This window comes from Hyla sarda, chromosome 10 (assembly GCF_029499605.1).
Source record: "Hyla sarda isolate aHylSar1 chromosome 10, aHylSar1.hap1, whole genome shotgun sequence".
Taxonomy (NCBI): domain Eukaryota; kingdom Metazoa; phylum Chordata; class Amphibia; order Anura; family Hylidae; genus Hyla; species Hyla sarda.
Window position 1 is genome coordinate 7720696 of NC_079198.1, and position 17640 is coordinate 7738335.

General features: G+C 45.4%; 1 protein-coding gene across 1 annotated transcript in view; it reads right to left on the bottom strand.

Moving 5' to 3' along the window:
- Positions 1–254: 254 nt before the first annotated feature.
- The window catches only part of LOC130294017 (trypsin-like), a 37644-nt gene continuing 20258 nt past the window's right edge, over positions 255–17640 (bottom strand). The window contains exons 3-8 of the mRNA XM_056543378.1: positions 10933–11089; positions 10556–10809; positions 3570–3726; positions 2209–2462; positions 906–1042; positions 255–735 (exon numbers count right to left, since the gene is read on the bottom strand). Of these exons, the coding sequence (XP_056399353.1) occupies positions 571–735; positions 906–1042; positions 2209–2462; positions 3570–3726; positions 10556–10809; positions 10933–11089 (1124 nt within the window). The 3' untranslated portion in view covers positions 255–570. The remainder of the gene's footprint in view (positions 736–905; positions 1043–2208; positions 2463–3569; positions 3727–10555; positions 10810–10932; positions 11090–17640) is intronic.

The window sequence follows — 17640 nt, forward strand, 5'->3', positions numbered from 1 at the left end:
ATATATATATATATATATATATATATATATATAAAAAACTCCCACCACCTTCTTCTATATATATATATATATATATATATATATATATATAGTTAAAGGTGTCACTTAGTGTTGTAGTGTCATATTTTCACATGATTTTATTATAGCTGCCACCAGAGGGAGCTTAGGAGTTCACTGCATACTGTGGTATAATTGACTTCAATAAACAAACTGTATGCGGTATGCTTCTCAGCTCCCCCTAGTGGTGGCCTCAGGGAGCCCAAACACTGGATTTGGAGCTCTGCATCAGAAAAAGCAGATCTCTAACAATATATTGGAAAATGAAGAAACAAAGAAAGCCGGATTTAATATCAAATTGTGGTTGAGCAGCCTTGAATTTAAGATTAAAAAAAAAATTGGGGAGTTTTGCAGAGAGGTTAATTGAGATCTCAAGTAACACTGGAAAATCCAGAAAAAAGTGGATCGTAAGACTTTAAGAATAAGATTCGTAAAAGTTCAGTATTCAGAAGGTCTTAGAGGGTCTCCAATGGGTTAGATGCTGGTTCAAATTGCCCCTGCGATTGGCTTCCATTATGGGAGACAGTCGCCATTTGCAATTGTGGCTTGGATCCAGTCCAGGTAGTTGCACACTCTGGTATATACACCGGGGCGGTTGGCTACGGCACACGGAATGTTACCCCAAGAAGTGATTCCGCTCAGCTGGGAATTACACACCAGGGGTCCCCCAGAGTCGCCCTGTAAGAGAATCAAACGTATGTAATCTATATGGACAAGAGACTTCTAAATGGCTTCTATGGTCTCCATTCCCCTCCTACTCCCATCATGCCCTAACACATACAGCCCCAACTCATAATCTCAGTGCCTCCCACAAGATCAGAGCACAGATGTTTTCTCTGAACCGTTACCTGACAGGTGTCCTTCCCTCCGGCCGATACTCCAGCACACAGCATGTTCTCAGTTATCTCACCAGGATAGGCTTCACTACAGACACTGTCAGCCGTGAGCTCCACGTTCACACAGCGCAGCGCAGCCGGAAAGCTTCCTGCATGGAGAAGAAACGGGACATGTGTTATATGGCTGCATGAAGGAAGGTTCTTTATGGGGGGGGGGGGGGGTTATCTTTAGACTGTGTTCAGTGATGACGAAGATGACTATGCTGCAGTCCTGGTTGACCTTGATAGATGACACTACTAATGCATAGCATAGGCTCTTAAAGAATAATGTGGAGGTTCTTGTTGATAGGACTGTGGACCCTGAATCCGTACAGATCTCCCTTAAAGTAATTGCCCCCTCCAGCGCTGAGATATCAGAATTTAGAAAGATATGCAAATTAGGCTTTGGAGCCCATTGGGCGTTCCCCTTGGTTACTAGAGCCCCACACCGATCCGCCCCTTAACCAGTTAGTTACTTCCCTCTGTGTGTTGATCACCTCCTCAAATCCCCCCCCCCAATTGACAGTTATTAGACTGTACTCTAATCCCGCCTCTCCTCCAAAGCCAAATTTGCATATCTTTTTAAAACTCTTCCCGCCAGAGGAGTCAGTTAACTAATAAGAGGTAAGTACGGATTTAGGGTGAATAGCGCTATACAGCCATCCTTGCCTTTACTTTATACCCTTTATATAAAACATGCCGACAGGTCCACTTTAAGCATATTTTTGCATAAATCCACAGCACAAGCAAGTAAGTACAAATTGTTTGTAACATATCTCATAAGAGTAAAATGCCTCTTTTTCCCCTTATCAGGCTCCTTTCCTGCTCCCCACATCTGAAACTTTCACTCTGCAAAAACTACTCCAAACCATCTCAAAATGGGTCAGCTCACTGAGGGATCAGGTTACAACTGCCCATACAAGAGAAGTAAGGGGTAAAAGTGTCTGGAGAGGGAAAAAGAGACAAAGAGAGAATGCTGAAATCTCTAGTAAGTGTTATATTTCTTCCCAGCTGGATTCCCAACTTACACTGCTCATTACTACTCTATAATGTCCTATATGCTGCTGCTTATAAAGGTGTGCAATAAAGATAAAGCCTTTAGCTAGAGGCATCATAGCAGCTGGAGGTGTAGTTTTGCAACAGCTGGAGGCACTTTGATTAGGAAACACTGATGTAGACAGAGGAGGTTAATAGGGAGCATTGGAGAAGAAAGCAAAAGATGACTGTCAGGTTGTACAGGAAGAAGCATTATCAGCCATTCTATGGAGCTTGTTACCCTCGGGGCTGGTGGTGGACCCCCACCCTGAGACTAGGCACTGGGTTCCATCACGAGGTAGTGGGCAGCCAAGGGGGATGATCTGAACGTTGTCATTGAGGGTGACGGGAGACGGCAGCTTCAGCAACATGATGTCATTGTTATAGGTGACGGGGTCAAATCCTGGGTAAGGACATATCTTCTCAGCATAGGTGAACTGCTCGGTGCCTTCATACTCCTCTATATTATGGTCTCCGAGGCGAATCTGCAGACTCCTGAGGAGCAAAAGAAATTCCAGAATAAGAAAGTATCCATTCAAAGGGAGGCTCCATTCATCATATAACTCTGACCTTCCATATTGTTATATGTTATATGGTATAAATAACATGGTAACAAATATTATGAATTGGATTAAAAATGTATAGTAGAAGAGAATAAAACCCCTCGGGGCATCGGAGGCATACATTTTGCAGTATAGCGAGTGTTGCCATGTACAATGAGTTAAGGACGATAAAATGAAAAAGTGAGAACGATAAAATGAAAATGCAAAAATTTTAAAAATTTAAAAACCGCTGCTTCCTTACAGGAGTTATCCAGGAATAGAAAAACAGAACTAATTTCTTTTTTTTTTTTAAACGCTCCCCGTCTGTCTCCAGGTTGTCTCCATTGAAGTGAATGGAGCCAAGCTGTAATACCACACCCAACCTTGGGACAGACATGGAGCTGTTTAAAAAAAAAAAGAAATTAGTTCTGTTTTTCTGTTCCTGGATAACCCCTTTAATTATACATTATAAAGTGTGTCAAACTCTGCATAAATAATACTGCCATACGGTGCCCACATATTCTTTATAAGATGCCTACATACTAGTGATATGTATTACCCCCAAAAAAAGACCAACTGCTAGAGCCTTAAAGCGATCTTCCGGAGGGGAATTTTTTTTTAACCTAACTGGTGCCAGAAAGTTAAACTGTATGCTACAGAGGAAGTTGTGTAGTCCTTTCCAGTCTGACCAAGGTGCTCTCTGCTGGCCCCTGTGTCCATGTCAGGAACTGTCCAGAGCAGGAGAGGTTTGCTTCTCCTCTGGAAAGTTCCTAACATAAAAAGAGTTGGCAACAGAGAGCACTGTGGTCAGACCGGAAAGAACTACACAACTTCCTGTGGAGCATACAGCAACTGATAAATTCTGGAAGGATTAAGATTTTTATATAGAAGTAATTTACAAATCTGTATAATTTTCTAGAACCAATTGATTTGAATTTTTTTTTCCCACCAGAGCTCCCCTTTAAGGTGTAATAAGCTACCAGGATGGAATGAGGCACCCTTGTCCTGGAATTTGTTCAATGCTACGATCCTGTCCTGACCGGAGATGGTGGCCACTTACGGTAGTTGGCAATGTGCAGCTGTCAGGACCCAGTTTTGGTCTATCAGGACTCCTCCACAAGCGTGCTGGTCAAAATAGTGGAGGCTGGCCTGCCACGGCTGAGAGTTCGGCTTACACTCGTTACCTCCAATAATCCGGTTGTAGGAGCGTCCATCCACTAGGGTGAAACAAAGACGGCTTGAGGGAAACAATACAAACTTCCCTACCGAACAGATACTGTAGGTATTACCATACTTGTTATAATGTCCGGTTGACGAGAGTCAATGCTGCCCATGATGGTTAAGAGAAGGACCAAAAAACGCACAGTTCTTGAAGCCCCTAAGTCAGTGGTCCCTAAACTGTAGACTCCATATGTTGCCAAACTTCAACTACCAGCATGCCCGGACAGCCGTTGGCTGTCCGGGCATGCTGGGAGTTGAAGTTTTGCAACACCTTGAGGTCCTATGAAACGATGATAATTCCACTTACCAACAGTCCCCAGAAGAGCGGCCACCAACAGTAGGAACATGATGAGGTGCTGAGTGCTCAGGAACTTTTCGTCTTCTGGCTCCTCTTCTTCTCGTCCACCTGAGATTAGGGCGTCAATGATTAACTCAAGGAAGGTGCAGGGGATTGAGGAAATGTTTACCAGCCGCCGATACTGTACACATGCGTCACGGCCGGGCACATGGTGTTTCTAGTCTATCAGGTCTTCAGGCCTCCGTCATTCAGGGTCTTCTTACATCACGGTTAAAGGAGAACTCCAGCCAAAAGTAACTTATCCCCTGTCCACAAGATAGGGGCTAAGTAGCTGATCCAGACAGATGGGACCCCAGCAATCCCCAGGACGGGCCCCCGGCTCTCAGTTAGTAGCGTGTGTTGTCTACCGGTAGATGGCATGCTCTCCATTTAGGTCTATGGGAGCGCCGGAGTTGCCCAAGTTTTGTGCTCAGGTTTTTTTGGGACTCCCATAGAAATGAATGGAGCATGTGCTGTCTGAAGTATGCGTTTCTCACTGAGAGCTGGGTCCCATTCTGGAGATCAGGGGAGTCCCAGCGGCCGGACCCCCTGGAATCAGCTACTTATGCCTTATCCTGTGGATAGGGTATAAGTTAGTTTTGGCCAGAGTTCTCCTTTAAGGAATCTTCATTTTTTTTCAACCCCAGCCATTAGACTTCACACAAACCTTGAGACTTGAGACCTGAGAAGGTGTTAGTACTGCACTACCCATCCACCACCACTCCAACCTCTACCAGACCTGGACCCCCGATTTTCATGATTCAATGGATAAAACATTAGAATTCGGGTCTCGGAAAAACCCTGGGCACATGAGGGACTCAAAGTAAGTGTCTTCTTTGCAACGAGCAGTCGCAAAATCTACAGTTCCATATTTTTTGCAGAGGGTCCTGTCTACCTTGACATAGGAATGGCTCATACCACAGAGAGAGGAAGATCTGCCAGATGTGGTCAATCGGCAGGATGGTCACCTCCACATTTCCATTTGGATGTATGCTGATATGTGAATTAAACTCTACAGCAGGGCTCTCCAAACTGGGTGAAGCGACGTGTTAGTTTGTAGGCGGCAATCCCCAGGTGTGTGCCAGGACCATCCGGTGTCCACGGTGCTCGCTGTCTGTTCAACATCAGCAGCACAGTTCGGGCCACTTTTGATCAATGAGCAGCAGTGGCTGCCGGGACTGACGAGTAACTCCCCTGACATTGCGCCAAGAAGTGGAGCAGGAAGATGTCACTGGTCAGTGCCGCACAGGGGACGTCGCTCGTCAGACACGCAGAGACACCGAGTCTGCACCTAAGCCCACCGAAGCACATAGAGAGACACAGGCTGGGTGAGAAATGCAATGGTACAGCTGGGGATAAAAGGGAGGAGGAGGGGGGTTGATGTGGCACAGGGGGTACTCAAGGGGGTCATGAAATGGAAAATGGCACAGGGGAGGACCCCGGAGGGTAATAAGGTGGCACAGGGGGTGATAAAGGGGGGAATGAAATGGCAAAGGTGGGAAAAGGATGGATGAAATAGCACAGAGGGGGATCAAGGGCGGGATCATGTGGCACAGGGGGAAATGAAATGGTAAAGGAGATGATCAATGGGGTGATGAAATGGCACAGAGAGGTAGCAGCTACATTTGTGATACTGATTCTAGATACTGGTATCGCATTGTATGTCATGGGACGGATGTGATATGTGCAATTGGAGGCTCAGCTGTCAGGACCGACTGTGGGGACAGGGAGAGTGAGCCCTAAACTGACCCTAAAAACACTCTCCCTGCCTACTTGCCCATCCATTGACAACTGGGTGGTGGTCCCTCCCTGCGCTAAAGTGCAGTGGAAAAAAAATACATAATATACATAGTCGGTCACAGGACAGAAATAGAAACGAAAAACTACTAGAACCAGATATACCAAACAGGATATAAATATAGAGCACTGTTCTCACTGGACACAGATAACTAACAAACAGATTAGGTCCAGAACACAGGCTGGGAAAACGGATGAGTCAGAATAGACTCCAGGAACAAACAGGAATAAACTCAATCCCTCCAGTAGACACAGGAATGTCTTGATACTAAAACTCAAACCCCCAGAGTCCAGCATGGAGCACGGAGATATCTTGTACTAAATCTAAATTCCCCAGAGTCCCTATGAAAAGGAAACAGGGATGTCTTGTTACAAAAACACAGAAAACGGATACAAGAAAACACACAGTGTGAACAGCTACTTAGCAGAAAGGAGATACTAATCCTAAAAACCCAACTAATGTGACACAGACTAAAATCTAAGGAGCATGCTGTCTAACCATGGGTCAATACCCAGAACATCTCAAAGATAAATACAAAGTGCATGCTAAAGCATAAATAGTAGCACAAACAGACAAAGTGTGTTAAACCAACAACTTCATAGCAGCATGTCAATCACCAGCTCAGAACCTAGACTGAGCTGGAGATTTCTAGACACACCCGGGTTCTCATTCGTTCAGAGCATTAACCATTCCCTGTCCAGGGAAAATAGAATACTGCTTTGAATATGCTAGTATGTGAATACACACCTAAACAGAAAAATACAAAAACAAATAAACGGACATTACAACAGAGATGGGTGTGTCACCAAACTATGCATGTCTATAAAGGGTGTTACCAACATGAAAAGTTTGGGAAGCTCCACTCTACAGAATTGTTGGATCATCTGCACCAGAATCAATGATTCACCAATGTTGCGTTGGCCTCCACGATTAGCAGATCGAACACCCCATGACTTCTATCTATGGGGTTACATCATGGACTCTGTATCGGTCTGCCCCCCCCCCCCCTTTGCCAAAGGATCCAACCAACCAGTGACAACCCATCACTGAAACAGTGGAGTCCATATATGATAAGATGCTGGAGACGTAAGATGCTGGACAACAACCTAGACATCTGATGTGTCACCAATGGAAATCCCTTGTTACAGATAACATTAGAATAGATGATGCCTCTCTTCATGTTAATAGCTTTGTGATCTGTTCTCTATGGGGGCGCTGTCCGTTTTTGTATCCCCCGTATGTATGAACCATCTCTAGATTTTAGGCAAAGATACATCATTGTACAACTAAGTACAACATGGCGCATTGGACAGACACCCAACACTCTGTCTTATATAGTCCCTTCCCCAGACGCGGGCTTCTAAACATCCTACTAAAAAAGTAGGAAATATGTAAATACGTTATACATCCAGTGTCCCGGCAGTTTGGGTTATAATATATAATTTTGGGCCCTGTACATGTTGCCGACCAGTTGTGACTTGGAGTGAAGGGGTTAACTTGGATCGTTCTCCGCTCACATGTTTCCGCTTTCCAAGATAACCAATTCATTGGAGCCTTTAGTCTTCTCGGTCTCTTCTATGTGTTGACCTCAGAGCTGTGAATGACATAGGAGTTGGCCCCGCGCCATGATTGATCTGATCTCCACCTGCTGAGTTCTCAACTGTTCCTATCAGCTCCATTGCTAAATTTTTTCCATGACCGTGAATGAAAGGGCATAGAGCAGGGGTCTCAAATTGTGACCCTACAGATGTTGCAAAACTTCAACTCCCAGCATGCCCAGACAGCCAAAGGCCTTTCTGCCTCATCCAGAGGATCCACACAGTCCCTGAAAGGTAAATTAAGACTTTACCCTCCTCTCATCCCTTTGTGCAGTGGTCTCAAACTGTGGCCCTCCAGATGTTGCAAAACTTCTACTCCCAGCATGCCCGGACAGCCGTTGGCTGTCTGGGCATGCTGGGAGTTGAAGTTTTGCAACACCTGGAAGGCCACACTTTGAGACCTGACGTAGAACGTTCCATACATTGCACTGTATCAGGATCCGCCATTTCTAGTATCAGGATCCGCCATTTCTTATATTGTTAATAACTGAGTTGTTGGGGTACTAGCACTGGCAGGTTATGTTCATTGGGATTAGACTGGTATTGTACATCTGCTCCTTTGAGCTGCAATACCATACGTAGCCATTACAGGTGTTCGGCGCTGTTTCTGAAATCTTTTAGGACAATCCCTTTTATAGACGTCTCAATACGAAGTAAGTAGCTGGACTTATAGCAAGCCAACACTGCGCTGAATTGTTAGCACATACATAAAGGTTTTACAGCATGGAGGACATTTTAGAGCAGCAATGAGCAGTGTAAACGGTGCTGGGATATAAACAGGGAAAAAAAAGTGTGTGAACTCTTCTACTCAAGGGCTGGTCCTCTAGGACTCCTACGAATGGGAACGGTGTTCCTGTTGTGGAAAAAGTGCTGGAGCTCAATTCCCATGCATTCCTGCCGGACTTGATCCCTGGATATGACACTTACTGCAAGTTGCAGCCCTAAATTTGTGTCTCTTTTCAGCCACCATCCCCCTCTCCATAGACCTCTGCAGGCAGCTATAATCTGATCTCCAGACTAAGTTAAAGGGGTACACCGCCCTTAAACATCTTATTCCTTATCCAAAGGATAAGATGTTTGATAACGGGCTTCCCCCACGCGATCTCCAGCGCGGCACCCCAGTCATCCGGTAAACGGAGTGAACTCTGCTCCATGCCGAATGAGGGGCGACCACAGCCTTCATGCCTCCTCCATTTATGTCTATGGGAGGGGGCGTGGTGGCTATTACATAGCCACCACGCCCCCTCCCATAGACATGAATGGAGGGGCCATAGCACGACGTCACGAACACAGAAGATTTTGTGTTCAGAGTGCCATGGTGCCGGCCCGGAGATGGCCAGACCCCCATGATCATACATCTTATCCCCAATTCTTTGGATAGGGGATAAGATGTCTAGGAGCGGAGTGCCCCTTTAAGCAGTTTGTCAGACTGAATAGTGACGAGACGGATAAGTATCTAATAGTAGCATCTTTTATTGATTTTCTTTTTGCACCCAATCTACAGAAATAGAGATCTCAGATTATGGTTATTCATATAGTGAAGCCTCATGGTTCCGGTTAAGGAGAGGACAATCCCACTAGACATCTATGCACACATTCGGGTCTTCATTCTCGATGACATTGTGGATCCAGGCGAGATAGTTAAATACTTTGGTGTAGACTCCCGGTTTGTTGGGTTTTCCACAGATTATACCGCCCCATGATATGATTCCATCTAGGGTTGAGCCACAAACCAGAGGACCCCCCGAGTCTCCCTGCGAGAGAGGAGAAAGGTACAACTATTATAAGGACAGGTCCGGTCCTATCTGGTCTGGAGACATTCGAGAAGGAAGACATTGGGGTGAACATAGACGGTGACTACCCCCGAAACATCTTCTGGAGATAGACCGCTCCCAAACCGCACCTGACAGGAATCTTGGCCTCCTTCAAGGACTCCGGCACAGAGCATGTTCTCAGTTATGTTATCACCGCCATAATACTGCTGACAATCCCCATCAGGAAATGTCGTCACATTGAGACACCTCAGTACATCGGGGTAGGTCTCTGAAAAACAGGGTGGGGGCAATAAAAAGACACCACATTTTCAACAAGTCCCATTAAAAAAGTAATAGTTATGTTCAGAAAAATAGAAGAAAATGGGACGGTATAATAGTAGTTTCATTCTGTTGATATTCTTGTATATAGGAGGCAGTATTATAGTAGTTATATTCTTGTATATAGGAGACAGTATTATAGTAGTTATATTCTTGTATATAGGAGCAGTATTATAGTAGTTATATTCTTGTATATAGGAGGCAGTATTATAGTAGTTATATTCTTGTATATAGGAGCAGTATTATAGTAGATATATTCTTGTATATAGGAGGCAGTATTGTAGTAGTTATATTCTTGTATATAGGAGCAGTATTATAGTAGTTATATTCTTGTATATAGGAGCAGTATTGTAGTAGTTATATTCTTGTATATAGGAGCAGTATTATATTAGTTATATTCTTGTATATAGGAGCAGTATTATAGTAGATATATTCTTGTATATAGGAGCAGTATTATAGTAGTTATATTCTTGTATATAGGAGCAGTATTATAGTAGTTATATTCTTGTATATAGGAGGCAGTATTGTAGTAGTTATATTCTTGTATATAGGAGCAGTATTATAGTAGTTATATTCTTGTATATAGGAGCAGTATTATAGTAGATATATTCTTGTATATAGGAGCAGTATTATAGTAGTTATAGTCTTGTATATAGGAGCAGTATTATAGTAGTTATATTTTTGTATATAGGAGGCAGTATTATAGTAGTTATATTCTTGTATATAGGAACAGTATTATAGTAGTTATATTCTTGTATATAGGAGCAGTATTATAGTAGTTATATTCTTGTATATAGAGCAGTATTATAGTAGTTATATTCTTGTATATAGGGGGCAGTAATATAGTAGTTATATTCTTGTACATAGGAGGCAGTATTATAGTAGTTATATTCTTGTACATAGGGGGCAATGATATAGTTGGCATCAATGGCACCACTGTACATAACATGTGGCAGACACTGTGCTATTTCTGTTGCATATCGCTATGTATGTTTTTACCCTCAGGACTGGTGATCGTCCCCCATCCTGAGATGACACAATTGACAGAATCCTCAATCGGCTCAGAGGGCAAAGATATGGTAGTCACATAGTCATTGATTATAGCTGGCGATGCCAGTTTCAGGAGCATGATGTCATTGTCGTACGTCCTCATGTTGTAATTCTCATGAGGACACATCTTCACCACATACGTGAACTGCTCTGCTCCATCATAATAGGTCAGGTTATGTTCTCCAAGACGGACCTGGATGTTCCTGGTGAAGAAAGGCCATATATATATATATATATATATATATATATATATGTAACATGATTTGACAATCATCATTCTTTAGGCATGGACACTGAATAAGAGAACCAGCGGGCAGGACACTTACAACACATTGCAATGAGCAGCGGTCAGAACCCAGGATTCATTTATGAGCACTCCGCCACAGGTAAATCTATCAAAAAAGTAGAGCGCCACTATCCACGGCTGGGAATGAGGGACACATTCTTCTCCTCCTATAATCCGCTCTATAGAATAGGCCTTAACTAGAAAAAAAAACAGGATTAGAAGGAGAGTCAAACACAAGAAAAGTCTTACATCACTTTAGGGGTTGCAATTCACATTTCCTACTATATGAAGTCTTGGTTTTGCCATAAAACTCTCTATTTCACCCTAGGATATCAGGGAGCTGAGACTCATTTCCTTTTAAAACCTTTTTTAATTGCTGATATATGAAATAAACATGTTTATCAACAATATATAATTGACCCCCATAAAAAACTGTATTTATTTGTAAATAGTATATTTAGATTTAAAGGGGTACTCCGCCCCTAGTCATCTTATCCCCTAGTCATCTTATCCCCTATCCAAAGGATAGGGGATAAGATGTCTGATTGCGTGGTTCCACCGCAGTCTTCCAGTGCACGGAGCGAAGTGCTCAGTGCCAGATGACTGGCGATGCAGGGCGGAAGATCAAGATGTCAGGGTCACACCCCGCTCGTGATGTCATGACCATGCCCCCTCAATGCAATTCTATGGAAGGGGGCGTGACGGCTGTCACGCCCCCTCCCATATACTTGCATTGAGGGGGCATGGCCGTGACATCTTGAGCGGGCGTTATTGTGATGTCACGAGCTTCCGATGCTGCACCTGACGCCCTAAACAAATGCCGGATACAGCAGGGAGATCACGGGGTACAGCAGGGAGATCACGGGGTACAGCAGGGAGATCACAGGATACAGCAGGGAGATCACAGGGTACAGCAGGGAGATCACGGGGTACAGCAGGGAGATCACGGGGTACAGCAGGGAGATCACAGGATACAGCAGGGAGATCACAGGGTACAGCAGGGAGATCACGGGGTACAGCAGGGAGATCACGGGGTACAGCAGGGAGATCGTAAACCTCTCCTGCTATGGACAGTTCCTGACAGGGACAGAGGTGTCAGTAAAGAGCACTGTGGTCAGACAGAAAAGAATTACACAACTTCCTGTGGAGCATACAGCAGCTGATAAGAACTGGAAGGATTAAGATTTTTTAATAGAAGTAATTTACAAATCTGTTTAACTTTATGGCACCAGTTGATTTATTTAAAAAAATGTTTTTCACCGGAGTACCCCTTTAAAGGGGTACTCTGGCCCTGAGACATCTTATTCCCCCCGCCCACGCTATGCAAGTCTATGGGAGGGGGCGTGACGGCCGTCACACCCCCTCCCATAGACTTGCATTGATGGGGTGGGACGTGACATCATGTGGGGGCGAGGCTATGACATCACAAGCTCCCGGCGTCAGCTCCAGCGTTCAGAACAGTTTGTTCCAAACGCTGAGCAGTGGAGTACCCCTTTAAGTGTCTAATGTATTAAATGCCCGATGTCAGTTAGCTCATCGGACCCCTGCAACCTGATAACACTGTACAATTTTATGCAATGAGCTTTGCTTATAAGATTGCATATAAGTTCCTATCAGGACTTAAAAAGTGTAAAATAGGAAAAAATATAAAAATGTTTCTAAAACGATATTAAAGCCCCCCCCCTCCCCCACGTAACAAAAATGTTTCCAATTTTATCTTCCTTCCCCACCCCCAAAAAAATACATAACAACAATAAACATATTTGGTATTGCCATGAACCATGCACACTTGTCAGACTTATTAAAATATAATGTTTATGATCTCAGCAAACGGTGAAGATGTGAAAAAATACCAAACGCCGAAAAGGCGATTAAAAAGTCCCATCTAAACAAAAATGGCACCATCATCAATTAAAGATCACACCGCAAAAAATGAGCCCTTAAACATCCCCGTGTACGGGAAAATAAAAGCGTTATAGGGCTCAGTAAAGAAGCATACTCATTTTGTTAAAAAAAAAAAAATGAAAAACTTTATTAATCGGGTATCGTTTTAGTCACATTGACCTACAGAATAAAGAGAAGAGGTAATTTTTACCCACAAATAATACAAGTCCACACCTGGACATAACATCCTTTCTATGGTGGATCCCATATCCGTATACATCATGTACCCCCAATACTCTGACCATCTCACCTGCTGACCCCAGCAGAGCCACAACAAGCAGTAATATCATCTCCGAGGACTGAGGAGGTCCCTTTAATACTTTCCTATTTAACCAGTGATACGGATTGTCGGGTGAATTATTAACATGTGGGACTTGTATTTCTATACATGGTCCTCGCATAACATCCCACAGATAGGACACTTCTCATCAGAACAGTTGTCACTTCATCCCCCAAAATTATGTATGGGAGGGGCAGGGCGAGCGGTGGAGAATATCTCTTCATAATACCTGAACATCTACAAGGAGCACAGTCCTGGACTATAATACTCCACCTCCATCACTAATACCTGATCTACAAGGAGCATAGTCCTGGACCATAATACTCCACCTCCATCACTAATACCTGATCTACCAGGAGCACAGTCCTGGACTATAATACTCCACCTCCATTACTAATATCTGATCTACTAGAAGCACTGTCCTGGACTATAATACTCCACCTCCACCTCCATCACTAATACCTGATCTACTAGGAGCACAGTCCTGGACTATAATACTCCACCTCCATCACTAATATCTGATCTACCAGGAGCACAGTCCTGGACCATAATACTCCACCTCCATCACTAATACCTGATCTACCAGGACCACAGTCCTGGACTATAATACTCCACCTCCATCACTAATACCTGATCTACCAGGAGCACAGTCCTGGACTATAATACTCCACCTCCACCTCCATCACTAATACCTGATCTACAAGGAGCATAGTCCTGGACTATAATACTCCACCTCCATTACTAATACCTGATCTACTAGGAGCACAGTCCTGGACTATAATACTCCACCTCCATCACTAATACCTGATCTACTAGGAGCACAGTCCTGGGCTATAATACTCCACCTCCATCACTAATACCTGATCTACAAGGAGCACAGTCCTGGACTATAATACTCCACCTCCATTACTAATACCTGATCTACTAGGAGCACAGTCCTGGACTATAATACTCCACCTCCATCACTAATACCTGATCTACCAGGACCACAGTCCTGGACTATAATACTCCACCTCCATCACTAATACCTGATCTACTAGGAGCACAGTCCTGGACTATAATACTCCACCTCCATCACTAATACCTGATCTACTAGGAGCACAGTCCTGGACTATAATACTCCACCTCCATCACTAATACCTGATCTACAAGGAGCATAGTCCTGGACTATAATACTCCACCTCCATCACTAATACCTGATCTACCAGGAGCACAGTCCTGGACTGTAATACTCCACCTCCATCACTAATACCTGATCTACTAGGAGCACAGTCCTGGACTATAATACTCCACCTCCATCACTAATACCTGATCTACTAGGAGCACAGTCCTGGACTATAATACTCCACCTCCATCACTAATACCTGATCTACTAGGAGCACAGTTCTGGACTATAATACTCCACCTCCATCACTAATACCTGATCTACTAGGAGCACAGTTCTGGACTATAATACTCCACCTCCATCACTAATACCTGATCTACTAGGAGCACAGTCCTGGACTATAATACTCCACCTCCATCACTAATACCTGAACTACTAGGAGCACAGTCCTGGACTATAATACTCCACCTCCATCACTAATACCTGATCTACTAGGAGCACAGTCCTGGACTATAATACTCCACCTCCACCTCCATCACTAATACCTGATCTACTAGGAGCATAGTCCTGGACTATAATACTCCACCTCCATTACTAATACCTGATCTACTAGGAGCACAGTCCTGGACTATAATACTCCACCTCCATCACTAATACCTGATCTACCAGGACCACAGTCCTGGACTATAATACTCCACCTCCATCACTAATACCTGATCTACTAGGAGCACAGTCCTGGACTATAATACTCCACCTCCATCACTAATACCTGATCTACAAGGAGCATAGTCCTGGACTATAATACTCCACCTCCATCACTAATACCTGATCTACTAGGAGCACAGTCCTGGACTATAATACTCCACCTCCATCACTAATACCTGAACTACTAGGAGCACAGTCCTGGACTATAATACTCCACCTCCATCACTAATACCTGATCTACCAGGAGCACAGTCCTGGACTATAATACTCCACCTCCATCACTAATATCTGATCTACTAGGAGCCCAGTTCTGGACTGTAATACTCCACCTCCATCACTAATACCTGATCAACTAGGAGCACAGTCCTGGACTATAATACTCCACCTCCATCACTAATACCTGATCTACTAGGAGCACAGTCCTGGACTATAATACTCCACCTCCATCACTAATACCTGATCTACTAGGAGCACAGTCCTGGACTATAATACTCCACCTCCATCACTAATACCTGATCTACTAGGAGCCCAGTCCTGGACTGTAATACTCCACCTCCATCACTAATACCTGATCTACCAGGAGCACAGTCCTGGACTGTAATACTCCACCTCCATCACTAATACCTGATCTACTAGGAGCACAGTCCTGGACTGTAATACTCCACCTCCATCACTAATACCTGATCTACTAGGAGCACAGTTCTGGACTATAATACTCCACCTCCATCACTAATACCTGATCTACTAGGAGCACAGTCCTGGACTATAATACTCCACCTCCATCACTAATACCTGAACTACTAGGAGCACAGTCCTGGACTATAATACTCCACCTCCATCACTAATACCTGATCTACCAGGAGCACAGTCCTTGTCACGATGCCGGCTGGCAGGTAGTGGATCCTCTGTGCCAGAGAGGGATGGCAAGGACCGCGCTAGTGGACCGGTTCTAAGCCACTACAGGTTTTCACCAGAGCCCGCCGCAAAGCGGGATGGTCTTGCTGCGGCAGTAGTGACCAGGTCGTATCCACTAGCAACGGCTCACCTCTCTGGCTGCTGAAGATACTGAAGATAGGCGAGGTACAAGGGAGTAGGCAGTAGCAAGGTCGGACGTAGCAGAAGGTCGGGGGCAGGCGGCAAGGTTCGTAGTCAGGGGAGATAGCAAAAGTACTGGTACACAGGCTATTAAACACACAATACGCTTTCACAAGGCACAAGGGCAACAAGATCCGGCAAGGGAGTGCAAGGGAGGAGACTAGATATAGCCAGGGAACAGGTGGGAACCAATTAAGCTAATTGGGCCAGGCACCAATCATTGGTGCACTGGCCCTTTAAGTCTCAGGGAGCTGGCGCGCGCGCGCCCTAGAGAGCGGAGCCGCGCGCGCCAGCACATGACCGCAGGAGACGGGAACGGGTAAGTGACCTGGGATGCGATTCGCGAGCGGGCGCGTCCCGCTGTGCGAATCGCATCCCCAACGGCCATGGCAGAGCAGCGCTCCCGGTCAGCGCTGACCGGGGAGCTGCAGGGAGAAGGACGCCGTGAGCGCTCCGGGGAGGAGCGGGGACCCGGAGCGCTAGGCGTAACAGTACCCCCCCCCTTAGGTCTCCCCTTCTCTTTATCGGGTAACTGCCTCCCCTGGGATGAGGACACCGGGAAAGGATGGAGGGATTCCTCAACGGCAGGCAGAACCGCAGGAGTAGGAATGGGGAGAGAGGGCAGAGGGCGAGACCTGGCACGGGGCAGTGTGACACCAGGACGAGGGCCATGAGGGGACACAGAAGCTTGCCTGATGGAACTGGGAGGGGGGGAGGGGCATTTCCTGTGGCAGGCAGAGTCCTTAATGACCTTAGGGGGACCGGATACAGGAGGAACCACAGAGTTACGGCAAGGGTTACTGGGAACCGGTTTTAGACAGTTCTTGGCACAAGAGGACCCCCAACTCTTGATCTCCCCAGTGGACCAATCCAGGGTTGGGGAATGAAGTTGAAGCCAGGGAAGTCCAAGGAGAATTTCCGAGGTGCAATTGGGGAGGACCAAAAGTTCAATCCTCTCGTGATGAGATCCGATGCTCATAAGAAGGGGCTCCGTGCGGAAACGTATGGTACAGTCCAACCTGGCTCCGTTGACCGCGGAAATGTGGAGTGGCATGACAAGACGGGTCACCGGAATACGGAATTTATTCACAAAGGACTCCCGAATAAAATTCCCAGAAGCTCCAGAGTCCAGGCAGGCCACGGCTGAGAGGGGAGAGCTGGCTGAAGTGGAAATCCGAACAGGTACCGTGAGACGTGGAGAAGCCGACTTGGCATCAAGAGACGCCACACCCACGAGAGCTGAGTGCGAGCGTGCGTTTCCCAGACGTGGAGGACGGATTGGGCAATCCACCAAAAAATGTTCAGTACTGGCACAGTACAGACAGAGATTCTCTTCCTTACGGCGATTCCTCTCTTCCAGGGTCAGGCGAGACCGATCCACTTGCATGGCCTCCTCGGCGGGAGGCCTAGGCGCAGATTGCAGTGGAGACTGTGGGAGAGGTGTCCAGAGATCTAAGTCCTTTTCCTGGCGGAGCTCTTGATGCCTCTCAGAAAAACGCATGTCAATGCGAGTGGCTAGATGAATGAGTTCATGCAGGTTAGCAGGAGTCTCTCGTGCGGCCAGAACATCTTTAATGTTGCTGGATAGGCCTTTTTTAAAGGTCGCGCAGAGAGCCTCA